This window comes from Botrytis sinoallii (genome assembly GCF_014898435.1).
Source record: "Botrytis sinoallii strain Bc 23 chromosome Unknown BSIN_025, whole genome shotgun sequence".
Lineage (NCBI taxonomy): Eukaryota > Fungi > Ascomycota > Leotiomycetes > Helotiales > Sclerotiniaceae > Botrytis > Botrytis sinoallii.
In genome coordinates, this window is record NW_024066052.1 from 112,137 (window position 1) to 125,250 (window position 13,114).

Genomic DNA, 13,114 nt, shown 5'->3' on the forward strand with positions numbered 1-13,114 from the left:
AGGGTAGCTTTTGTATACATTCTATTGCAACATGGTATGCCGCGTGAGTATTATATAGTAGACAATAACTAACTCTATTATTCATTTAATTTTCATCTAATTTTGAATTATATTAATTGAGATTAAAATTTCAGAGCAAAAAATCTAAAAATTGTAAGATTTTATATAAAAGCTAGTTATATCAACTTTTAAAATATTATGTTATTTTAAATCATTTATTAATCGATAGTTTGGAATAACTTCAAACTTTGAATAATAATTGAATCAATTGATTGCTTTTATTTAGTGTAGAGATTTTTGATTTGAAGTTATATTGATAAAGTTGGAATTTTATTATTTATTGTTTTTATTAAAAAGATTGTGAGATTACAAAACTATGTTTTGGAAGCTAGTTATGAAATTAGGTGGAATATAAAATTCAAAAATTATTTTGTTTAAAAAAATCCATATGAAGTATTATACTTGACATTCCAAATCAATTGGCTACGATGTTTCTTTCTAGATAGGATGTTTCAGTATCCTCCATTTTCACCCTTTTCCGTTGTACGTTCAAGACTTTTAATTTCATAATTCCGCGAGTGAAGGGCCAAGCATACACGCACGCGCAACACTCAAGCTGAGTGTGCTGAAAACGAGCTTTATCACAAGAAAGCATTGATTTGAAGAAAAAATATGCATTCCAGCAGACATCCATCACGAGGTGGATGATCATACATAAAACCTAACCCCTCCTTTTCAGCGAAACAAACACAGCCCGCATGCATAATGCAGATTCACAGCAGCACCCCACACATGCTGCGTAAGATGGAAACCAATCGCTCAACTTACCCAGATTAAGCATTTTTAGACATCACGCTATGTTGTTCTATTTAAGATATTTCTTGTGCTTTGACCTGAAGATAGTTCTTCTTGGCGTGGTGATTGGCTCATCTCCATATTGATCAATTGTAATAAATATATGGGTACGACAACATCGAGATCTACCTAGTATCTTTTCACACTTCAACCAATGACTCTGGCAAACATGTTTGGTCTGCTGATTGGATAATACGTTGAATATAGCTTTTTCAATGATGTATATTAAAACTAAAAGGAAGAGTGGATACTTTACCGATCGTGAGAGGTATTTGACAAACTTTAATACTATACGAGATCACATTACTCGATAGCGCATCATGCATTTTCGATTTCGATTCGGTTGATTTCTGTATAGGAGTCAAAAGATCATTTTCTGCTGAGCTGTCCTCGTAACTACATACGTAGAAGATTTGATTTTTCAAGGCCAGACGCTCTGAGATGATATGTCCAAGCCCGAGGAAAGTTTTGCTAGGCATAAACTTTGGGGCTGTCACCTTTTTTGAAAAACTAGATGAGTGAATTTCATCTGGAATGAACTTTTCTAGAGGATACGACTACGATTAGGTTTCTCGAGTTAGTTCACGCCGAGCTATACTCTTGATCACTGCATCGGGACAGCTCTTTGCAGACAATGAATCCGATGCCGATGATGTAGGAAACCAAGTCTATGATGTGAGTGATACGACAGTTTTGTCGAGATAGTTCTGAAGTGTCTATGGTTTGACGTAGTAGCTTTGAATATATCGCACATGTTGAACAATGTTCGCACATATGTAATGAGTGTGGGAATTCAGCATCAGCAAGTATCGGTCTGAGGGGGAAATGTACACGTATCCTATCATATTCTATCCTATCACGTCCAGATTATCGCGTTGCGTGCGTCACTTTCGAGACTGTGAGCTTTGTGCTTCAGTCTCGTGTCAATCTTGCAAACATAGCATATGTGAGAGCCTTTCCACTTTTGCAGAACTGTGCATCGTCTCAACTGCTCAGATATCAAATCCATAATGAATCAGTCTGTCATGTACACGTTCGTTTCGTTCTTGCTTCTTTTCCGTGCTCTCTTCACACTTATTTTTATCTCGCGCATTGCCATACAATCTGGTGAGGTATAACAACAGCCTTTTGATGGATTCTCCAACATACTTCTAAATATGAATGTGTAGTATCCCACTATTCTTCTGTAGAAATCTTAATGATAGGTTCTCAATATATACCTGCCAATGTGAATATGCCACCCCTCGAAAGAATCCATAAGAATGAATACTACATCTCTACTACATATATGTATATAAATATAGCCATCTTATGTACCACCACGCTTCAAAGCTCCTGACGATTTCTCCCGAGTATTTGTTTTCATTCTGTATAAACACTCCATACCCACCATCCCGTCCCACACAAATTATCTCCTACCCTCAGCAGCGAAAGATCTCTTCCCATTCAACATATCCCTCAGATCTCGAAACCTCTCCCTCGATCCTGATACTCTTCATGCTCTAACACATCCGATTCTCATTTTCTGTATTCATGATAAATAATACAGCATTGTGAATCTACCGAATTGAGGTGCGTACTCTCACTGTGATCTCTCTTTCATGTTCGAGATGAAAATTTATGCCTTTATAAAGTTTATATCACTTATCACCATGTATCTTCCCTAGCTTTCGTTAGGACTCGGAAGATTCAAAGCTGGAAATATCGAGATGATGCATTCTTGTAAGAAGCCGTACAGCGATACAACTGTATCTTGCAATAATAATCTCGAATCCACGTTTGGCTTGCGGTGTGGAAGAAAGTGTGCTGCTGTAGGCAGGGTATTCGATAGTTTGGATTATAGTTCAATATTATAAGGGGTTAAGTATCTAAAAGCAATTAGAAATTTGAAGATATTTTAATATTTTAATTGAATCCAATATCTTAGATGATTTGAGTATGTAAAAGCAATTGGAAATTTGAACATATTTTAATATTTAAATTGAATTCAACATCTTAAATGATTTGAGTATTTTAATTGGTTTGAAGATTTAATAATCTTCATTAACAAACTAGAGTTCGGATTATTGAACACTCTGGTTCGACTTCAACTTCAACTTATAGGGATTATAACTATAAATGTAATCTAGAGTTTGACTTTGGATTTATTGTGATTTACTGAGGGTCTCTGTTTTTATGATTGTAATAGGTAGGGGATTGCTGGCTGATGAGATTTAGGGATGGGCTTGGGGTTGAGTAGGATGATGATGTAAACCTACTACGAGGGGATATGGATATGGGTATGGATATGGATGAAGAAGATTAAAGATAGATAGCGCTAGGAATTAAAATTTAGGAGTATCAGGAATGTATAGAGGGAGTATTTATTGCACGCGGAATCGCTTTTAGATACTGAGTGAAATCACCAGTGAAATACTATTTGATAGGTAATCATATCCCAACACTAGCAAAGCCATAGAATGTACTTATCATATTATCAAAAGAAGAACTAGGTTACAATTACATGCATTGGTGACTCTGTTACTCTGAGAGAATGATGTGGATATCGGATGTTGAGAGATGAGAGAGATGGTGTGTATGAGTTTTGAATAGGGAGGTTGGAGGATGACGTATATATATAGTACAAGAGTAAAAGAGTAAAAGAAAGTAACGGGGTCTTATTCACGTATGATAAGTAGATTCCCCTCTACTTTCCCCTCCCCCTCAACATTCCATTACCCAATATTGTGTACCACCTCGCACCTCTCTTCCCAGAGTTCAAATCTGTACCTCTCTCTATCTTTATAGACATTAAACAGTCAGATCCCTCCCACGCATCTCCTCTTCCCCATTCTCAAGAAACCATTTTCCATCCCAGAATTCCACACACATCTCACTTTCTCCCATCTCGTCCCAGATCCAAAGCCAATCTATCCAACTCCGCCTCTAACGAGACATTCGCTAACCCTCTAGTTCTCCAAATTTTTTGACATTAAATATATATCTACAGACCCCGAGCTGCATTAACAAACAACGCCCGTTTGGCTTAGCGGTAAAGCGCATCACTAGTAATGATGAGATCCTAGGTTCGATTCCTAGAACGGGCAATTCCCATCATCTACCATGAATATAATATCTTTTGTCAATTTGGTTGTTCCAAGCCCTCTTTCTTTTTAGCACCGAGGATCGTGGGAAGATTCATCTCAAGAGTGCCATTTTGAAGGCTTGAGATCGAAAAGGAAAGCGACAACAAGATGAAGTGGGGTACTTCATTTGTGTTCGTGCACCAGATTGAATTTTAGGTAATGTGGTAGTGGGTGGGTGGAGAGGTTGGTGGAGACTACACCAATTCCCGAGAATCTCTTTTGCTCGCAGCCCTGAGGTTCTCATCTAAATTACTAACCCACTACGCATTTACACGGGATCTTGTGTAGAAGGGTGGCTGTGATGCCAGTAAAACAACAAAAATGCCAAAAGGGATGGGCTGTCCCCTGAGTAGCGTCCCTCCATCTTTCGCTATTGACCCATTCCCGTTCGCAGAACCTAGGACTCGTCACCAGCCACCCTGACAACCCCCCAGATTCGAATCTTCGAAAAGAAGATTAAAAAACATACAACAGTAGGGATTCGCTGGTGGTCACCCACCCAACTACTAATCTACCGATCTGAGGCTTGTGTATGGCAGAGCGGACGGGATGCCCAATTCTCCTCAGTCTATGGTCGTATGTGACAGAATATATTGCTTGTGGTGCTATATTTGAGAGTCTTTGTAGTGTATGCTGTTGCTAAACTTCAAGCCATACATACTAGACGAACAAAATCTTACCCCTTCCGAATAATGATAATATCGCAAGTCGGAGAGTCGAAGAATAGGTAGCCCACCTTGCATGGAGCATCCCACCATGTTCAATCTCTTGACTGCGTCCTTGGCGGCGAACTCTTGTCGAAGAAGCCCGAGATATCAAACATCCAATAAACCCACATGATCTGCCATCACTTACCCATTCATGCTCCTAGCTCTAAGCACATTCCCCACGTGTAAATCCTTACATTGAGAATCAAAGTGCATATAAACATACTTGATCTTGTATGCTTTGCTCCAAACGCATTCTTGAAATTCCACCCAAACCCTCATTTGCTAATCAACGCCCCAAATTTCAGAAGTTAGAAAGCCGAACCTTAGATATAACAAACCCAAGCGATTTCAAGCAAAACCAAAACCCCGAGGTGTGCCCACAAACTCCATCCTCGTGATCAAGATCAAGTAGTGAACAAAATTTGTTGCACATCTCATAAGTCGGACCGACCGCGGGCCGGTAAGGGGGCTGCAGATATCAGCGGACCATTTGAATGTTTTGATAAAGTGGCCTGACTCGAGAGAGAGGACTATCTAGATATGGAGTAAACTTTATTGCACAAAACAATAATCCATATATAAAGCTGTAGGGTTACTTTTGTGGTAAGCTTACACGTGTATATACATGCTGTCCCCAAGCTTAGTTGGACCACGAAGTGGATTTTGATTGGATCGAGAAGAACACTTTGAACGCTCAATTCCAAGACCAGCAAAGAGTCAACTAAATTGGTTGACTCATGAGAATCTAGTGAATAAGATGGCACTTTATGATAGTAGGGGATGAGAAGCTTCAAATTGGTGTTTGATTCAGATATCAAGTTCAAGTTATTGATATGTAATTATGGACTACTAGTCCGCAAAACTATTAGACAACAATAGCACTTTCACTTGGAGCACATGAAGAAACGTGGTGGAGTATCTTGTAAATAAATCATCATTTCCCTGTAATGAGTTGAGTATAAATGTGTGTCTCGAGAATCCACAAACCACACCATATCAATGCATCTAGATCCCTAGTTCTGCTGCAAGAGTTTCAACCATTGCTCATATCATGTCCTGCATCTGAGCATGTCATACTGAACTTTGATTTGGGGTGTAGTGTGTGAAAACATGCATTGTTCGCTATATCACTGATCTTCTTCCCTTCCCAATGCTTTCGAATCAAAATTGATCTACCACACATTAGTAAGTTTCACCCTCAAGTACCAACCTATTTTCTCCAAAACGGATTCAACATCCAAACTCACCTAAAGTCATGCTCATAGAAACATCCGTATTCTCCACCATCTTTGTGAATTCTTCGAAACTAATCTTTCCATCCCTATCCAAGTCTGCCTCCATAATTGTTTTATCAACAATCTGTTGCAACTGTTGATCCTTCAAATTACTTCCTACCATCATCTTCAAAACGATGAATAATTCTCCATTGCTTATGTATCCATCACGATCGATATCATAAACCTTGAATGCAAAACGAAGCTTTTGTTCCTTGTTTCCTTTGCTGCTGAATGCGCTGAGTCCACTGACGAATTCTTGAAAATCAACATCTCCACCTCCATCTTCATCGAATATGGCAATCATTCTGGAACAGGGAGATTAATCAGTATGTGTACATCATTTTAAACATTGCGTGTGGACGGCAGATGAAGAGAAATAAGATAGACCAACCTGGTAGCTAGAGGATTCGACGAGATTTGCGGAAGACTGAGGAACTCCTCACGTTCAATAGTACCGGAATTATCCTATAGACATAGACTTCATTAGCCCTCCTGAGTTCCATACACTCCCCACACGTTCAACAGATAACTCGCAGTACTTCCAACACACTAAGTACACCGACCGAGGAAACAGAATAGTGCGCACCTTATCCAACTTCATAAAACGTTTTCTTAATCTATCAACCTCATCTCGATCAACTGTTTCGCACCCAGAATTAGCGCGCCGATCCTCCCAATGACAAATCAGACAGTAATGTAGAAGAATGTATTATCCGCACAGTTGACCCTTGTACAATATTCTCCAACACTGCACTACTTGTATTTCCCATATTGACGGATTGTGTTTGTCTGGTATATGATTATGTATGCGGTAGGTAGGTAGTTGTTTTTTCTTAGCAAGGCCAATCGAGTAAAGGAGGTGGAGGTAAGCTGTTGGAGTAAAGGCGGTCGCAAGAGAAAGGCTTGAAGAATAGGGTGAATGGAGTAAAGGAAGTGGCCGCAGTAAAAGAGATAGTCGCAAACCCAAGTAGTAGGTAAGGTTGTTGAAGTAAAGGAGGTGATTGGGGTTGGTCGCAAGACTGGAGACTAGATAGGTAGCTAGGTGATAAGTTTCCTTAGAAGGGCGGGGAGAGAGGCTGAAAGTAAGATGCGAGATTCGATGATGTCCAAACTAAGGTATTGTTTTCCTTCCGAATCAGACTGAATATCGATTTAAAGTATTAACCTCCTATTTCCTGAGAGTTTCTATTATATTTCCCCCCAATCATCAATGAATTTTGGAGATTGTATTGTAAGTTATATGGGAAAGGTATCGAAGTTATCCATATAACACAATAGGGTCAAATCTCCTATCGTCAGAAGTTTGATATGACAAGGATCCTTAATCTAGTATAGTTCACAAATGTTCTTTGTTGTTGCCTTATACAGTAACCAAATCAGGCCAACATTACCCAAATTAGAGTTATTGACACATTGAACCAGGAAAAATTTGCTTGTATCACGAACGTCGGAACGTGGCAAAGGTACAATTTTCTATCATCAAAATATTCCAACTGACATCGAATTTCAATTCAAAAAATGGATTAAGCATTCAGTCATGAACAGCTTTTTATTTTATGAATTTTTTACGCGTTCAAATTGCGTTGTCGCGTTAATTTTACATATCGGAGTCATTCCATCATCAACATGAGGACACAACCGGCTGGCAGGGTGGTGCGCCAAAAGAAGCTCAACAGATCCACCCATCAACAAATTCTACGAGAAGACCAAATAGAATCTGCCGAATATGATTCATTACAAGGTCAATATAAAGTCGAGACTGGTGTCGAAAAAGCTGAAGAAAATGTTAGTTGTCACGTGCTCGATCTTACCACACAATCACGTGATATATTGCGTATACTGACTCCGGTGTTTCAAACAGGAATACCATCTGCAAGCTGCTCTGGCAGGCCACACCTCGGGTGATAAGGATGCACCACAAGAGATCCCGGCTCCTCCTGCAGAAGAAGGTACCGACATTGACTATGAATCATTATACTCCAGGAAATTTGACAAACCTGCTACCTATATCCGCTTTTCACAGACCGTGGAAGAATGTACTGGTTGCCAATATAACATGACTACCGAAGATGAAATTTTTCTAAAAGATTATAACAAAAGGAAAACCCTTTCGAATCAGCAGCTCTCGGAAGATAACTTTGAAAAGCTCATGGAAATTTTCGAAGAAACTGCTGAAAATAAAACCCCATGGGCCTCAATAGACAAGACATTGGTGAGTTTTGAGACCATGAAAGAAGTCATCAAGGAACGAGGAGAGGAGAAGATATTTGGTCATCTGAAAGAATTGTATGAATATTGGAAGTCTCGACGGCATGCCTGTGACAATCATGGCATTCAGCCCAGTCTGAAGTTTGAAACTCACCAAGATCAAGACGAAGGCGATCCGTATGTTTGCTTCCGGCGCCGTGAAGTCAGAGCTACCAGGAAAACCAGAGCAAGAGATATGCAAATCACAGATAAAGTTAGGAGACTGAGAAAGGAAATGGAAGAAGCAAGGGACCTGATTAAAATGGCGACTGAACGCGAAACTTATAAGAAAAAACTCTTGCAATGCGAACGTTCCGTATTCGAATCTCGTAGTGAAATCAAGAGCCTCAAGATCAAGCTGGGCATCAAGAGTGATCCTGATGACGAACTTCTCATCAATCAGAAGGTATGTATAATCTCGACCACTAGAAGAGAGTTCGAACATCCTGCTGACAATTCGAAGCCACAGAAGAGGAAGGCCATGGACTTTCAAAATGTGCAGCGCCAGCCAGCTCCACTTCGTATTCCACCTCGCCCTGATGGTCGCGGAATTGAAATGGATATGGTGCAGTTAAGTCATGTGCTGGCCCAAAAGGAGAATATGCTGCAAAAAGAGCTCGAGGAGAAATCCGCACAGCATATCAAGTGGAATGAGAACTTCATCGACTGCACAAGGGAACCACTCCTACCAGTTGAAGGACAAAGCTCGAATACGGGCTTTCGCCCAGCAACAGCTCAATACAGTCAGTATTTACTGACGCCACCATCGTCTGTGACCTCCGACTCATTTGATCAAGCATCTCCAGTGAGCCAAGAAAAACCGGACGCGGTAACCGTGCGGTATAGTACACCTCCAGAAGAAGACGATCGTCGTTCGCAACCAGCATATCGGAGACGAATTGGCCGAGGTGGCCGGTTGTGGATAGACCGGAGAGGAATGTCTACAGCTGTCAGCAAAAGCATGGAGAGGAAATCTGATCGTTGGAAATATGACGAGGATGAGGATGAGGATGACGGACAGCCTGTATACGAGGTTGACCCTTATGATACCAACCCTCTACGTTTTAGATCCACAATACCTCTTTCTGGTCATTTGTATCCGGATGCACATCGGCGAAGCATGTTCCAACATCAATCGCAATCGAACAGGACTGGTACTGGAGGTAGTCCTGGTAACAACCGAGCAATCGGGCCTCCAATCCAACATAGTAATTAGGAATTTTCTTCTTCACGACAACTGGGTTGTCACTTTACCAGAAGCGGCTCCATTGTGAGGCTTCTTTGTAAATCAACTTCTGCAGGGTTCAACGGGCAATGGGGGTAGGGGCGTTACCCAGGGAAAGGGCTGAGCGTTGATTTGTTGTCATTAGAAGTTTTGTCCGAAAGTACCCAAGGAGGGTATCTAGGCGACCTATATGTATTTAGCGCTCATGATCGAGCAAAAGATCATTATGAAATGATTATACAGGAGTCAAATATGACGCCCAATTAATAATCTCCTCCAAAAGCACTCCCAGAGCAAAATGAAAAGCTTCGTGACCTACCAACCAAAGTGTTCTCGGCATCAATTGAATTGACATTCTACCTAGAACGTCCCTTTTTCTTTGGCTGTTCCATGTCCTCTCCCTTTCTCTTTGCATTTTTCATCGTTCCCTCCTTTGAAGGCAAAAGCCTCATGCGATGGTTGCCACCCGAAAATGTACCTGCTTCTTGAATCGCTGCTCGTAACACTTTCTTCTCTCCAGAGCGTACTTGAATCGCCATAGCGGTTCGAATTGGGAGATTCGCATTCTTGAGAAGATCCTCGTCCTCTTCAAGAGTAGTCGAGTACTCGTTTTCTCTCGCTTGCAACAAAATTGCTAGGACCTGACCTGCGAGCTCCGTGGTAAGTTTGGAACGGCTTGGTAGACTGCTCTCTGAGTCCAAGATTGCTTTAAGATGACTTTCGTCCACAAGCAAGAGATACAGGAACGCTAAAAGCTCATCTGGTATACTTGGCTCATCTGGACTAGAGTGAACGAGATCAAACGACTCGTCATAGATGCCTTCTCTTTCAGCCAAATCAAGACGAACTTTCAACTTGTCTTGGGTGAGCTTTGACAACGACGGATGAACCTTGCCGTTCCGGAACAAGGAAACGATGAGTTCCGCTGAGATCTCAGCGACATCGTATGTGGAGTATCCGTCTGTGACATAACCGTATCTCCTTAAAAGATCAGACCTGGGAAGCTGGCCATAACTAAAAGTCTCTGTCAGTAAACCATAAACGCAGCAAAAATTGTGATTGAGGAAAAGACGAACTCATTGAATATCTCTTCCCCCTTCGCAATAGGTTTGATTGCTCGCATCTCTAGTTCCTCGTTGTCGCAGATCAAGCGGGCATTGTTCCTGTCTGCATCTGCGTTGAGCATATCGGCCAGCGGAATCATAGATAATATGGTTTTTTCATCTTCCCCATCATCGGAAACCAGGTCATCTGCCGCTTCTTCTCCTTTGCCACCGGAGGTTGGACCATCGGAGGGATCTGGTATGTCGAATGCATACGCCATGATGACAGAAGCTACTTTGTGACACATCTCCGTGCTAGAATGCTGTAAGCCTTGCGGAGTTATGTAAGTTTTGAACATGTCTTCAGCACCCTGTTTTCCGATTTTCTTCACTACTGCACTCGCTTGCAATTCCGCGAGCTCGCTATCCGACCAGAACACCAAGCTATTCAATTGCTCTGGTAGTATCGCGAGGTATGGAGCCCACTTAGAATCGTCTACTTGTCCTTCCGCCATGAGTATCGAGGTGAGCGCCTGAAATCCAGTCAATCATCAATTCGAATCTCATTGAGACGCTCATAACTACTTACCAGCCAGCTCGGCATCTTCTCTGCAAGTCGTTTCGAAATCGCAAGGGGCTTCGCATTCTGAGCATTTAGCACGGCACTGCGTGGGATGCTGAAGATAATCTCGTCGTCATCAATGTCTTCTAGGGCCACTGTTACATGTCAGCGAGAAATGCTCTTCGGATCACTTCATAAAGATCAACAGAAAGCAGGTAGCAGCTCTTTGATCAATGCCATACTACAGTAATGATAGAAACGTGAAGAAAGAATGGATCATACCGACACCTCGCCCTCGACCTTCTTGACGGAGGTCCACCAAGGCCATCTTTGGATTAGTCCGGATACCCATTTCTTGGAGCCATGCTGAGAAAGTTGCTGTTCTAGCTTCAAAATCGTCGACGTCCATAATTTCAGTACACTGACTTATGCTGCTGAAAAGATAATGTACGTGGTTGTGTGTGATGTAGTAACAGAATTGGCGCAAGTGATAGTGAGTACTGTAATTTCTAAACTCGCACCAACGACAAGTCGCTAAATAAACCGAGCAAATCAAGGGGCCCTAGTCCTGATAGGGACAGAATGTGGGGCATTTCAAGGTCAGCAGGAAAAATTTCGCACTCTTGTAGTTATTGATTGCATTTGAATGAAAAGTGCTAGGTAGTATCATACATATATTGCATTAATTTTCTCAATTGTGCACATATGATTAAACCGTTCTAGATGTTGGTTGTGAATCTACCTAGATCTTTGAAAGTATCAAGTTACCTAGCAATTCTACATATTGCGCTTACGTTACTTATTTTCAGCATAATCCTTATCGATTAGTTCTGTTCGTGATTTTCAGCCTTGTTAAATTTAGCGGCCGTGGGCATTGGTCTTATCCATTTCATCGTCGACCCCTCCTTGATTTATATTTTATTGTTGATACTTATAGAACCCAACAGCGAAGATGATTGCTATAGGGCTTGAAGGTAGTGCTAACAAATTGGGTGTTGGTATTATATCACATCCTTCCAAAGGCAAACCGGCCGAAATTCTTTCCAATATTCGACACACCTTTGTCTCGCCTCCAGGAGAAGGTTTCCTACCAAAAGATACTGCGAAGCATCATCGATCATGGGTCGTGAAACTTGTGAAGCAAGCTATGGCGCAAGCTGGAGTAAAAGTATCTGATATCGACTGTATATGTTATACAAAGGGCCCTGGCATGGGAGCACCTCTCCAGAGCGTCGCTATCGCAGCGCGAATGCTTTCTCTGTTGTGGGGTAAGGAGTTGGTAGGGGTAAATCATTGCGTCGGGCATATAGAAATGGGCCGAGAGATTACTGGGGCACAAAATCCGGTCGTTCTATACGTTAGCGGAGGAAATACCCAGGTGATTGCATATGCAGAGCAACGGTATCGAATTTTTGGGGAAGCGTTAGATATTGCAGTTGGTAACTGTTTGGATCGTTTCGCAAGGACCCTGGAAATTAGCAACGACCCTGCACCGGGATACAATATCGAACAATTAGCAAAGAAGGGAAAGGTGTTGCTAGATCTGCCATATGCAGTCAAAGGAATGGACTGTTCGTTCTCTGGAATCTTGGCAAGCATTGATATACTCGCGGCGGAACTCAAGGCGAACCCAGAGCAAAAAGACCCGATCACTGGAGAAGTTATTACCACGTCAGATTTGTGTTTCAGCCTGCAGGAAACTGTGTATGCGATGCTGGTGGAGATCACAGAACGAGCTATGGCTCATGTAGGGAGCAACCAAGTCCTCATCGTGGGAGGCGTAGGTTGCAATGAGAGGCTACAAGAAATGATGGGGTTGATGGCAAGAGATAGGGGAGGAAGCGTTTTCGCAACCGACGAACGTTTCTGCATCGATAATGGTATAATGATAGCACAGGCTGGACTTTTGGCGTACGAAACTGGCTTCAGGACTCCACTGGAAGAGAGCACATGTACTCAGAGGTTCAGAACAGATCAAGTCTTTGTCAAATGGAGAGATTGAATAATATATCAAGAACTTAATCCTGTCTTCTCAAGAGGGGTTGCACATAATTGCATATCGCTGCTCCT

The 13,114-nt window shown here is 41.7% G+C and overlaps 4 protein-coding genes across 4 annotated transcripts; 2 read left to right on the forward strand and 2 right to left on the reverse strand.

Annotated features, from left to right (window-relative positions):
- Positions 1–5,851: 5,851 nt before the first annotated feature.
- EAF02_010356 (uncharacterized protein) lies at positions 5,852–6,737 on the reverse strand (the record flags this gene model as incomplete). The annotated part of the gene is made up of 5 exons (XM_038906404.1): positions 5,852–5,862; positions 5,938–6,272; positions 6,359–6,432; positions 6,554–6,637; positions 6,687–6,737. The coding sequence occupies 5 exons, from the start codon at positions 6,735–6,737 to the stop codon at positions 5,852–5,854; spliced, it is 555 nt and encodes a 184-aa protein (XP_038753668.1).
- An 856-nt stretch (positions 6,738–7,593) lies between these two features.
- On the forward strand, positions 7,594–9,430 carry EAF02_010357 (uncharacterized protein; the record flags this gene model as incomplete). Its single annotated transcript, XM_038906405.1, has 3 exons — positions 7,594–7,752; positions 7,829–8,620; positions 8,678–9,430. 3 exons carry the CDS (start codon positions 7,594–7,596, stop codon positions 9,428–9,430), a joined length of 1,704 nt encoding a protein of 567 aa, XP_038753669.1.
- Positions 9,431–9,622: 192 nt separating this feature from the next.
- On the reverse strand, positions 9,623–11,453 carry EAF02_010358 (uncharacterized protein; the record flags this gene model as incomplete). The annotated part of the gene is made up of 4 exons (XM_038906406.1): positions 9,623–10,453; positions 10,516–11,015; positions 11,072–11,199; positions 11,327–11,453. 4 exons carry the CDS (start codon positions 11,451–11,453, stop codon positions 9,796–9,798), a joined length of 1,413 nt encoding a protein of 470 aa, XP_038753670.1. The 3' UTR covers positions 9,623–9,795.
- A 543-nt stretch (positions 11,454–11,996) lies between these two features.
- Positions 11,997–13,046, forward strand: EAF02_010359 (uncharacterized protein; the record flags this gene model as incomplete). The annotated part of the gene is made up of 1 exon (XM_038906407.1): positions 11,997–13,046. One exon carries the CDS (start codon positions 11,997–11,999, stop codon positions 13,044–13,046), a length of 1,050 nt encoding a protein of 349 aa, XP_038753671.1.
- Positions 13,047–13,114: the final 68 nt, after the last annotated feature.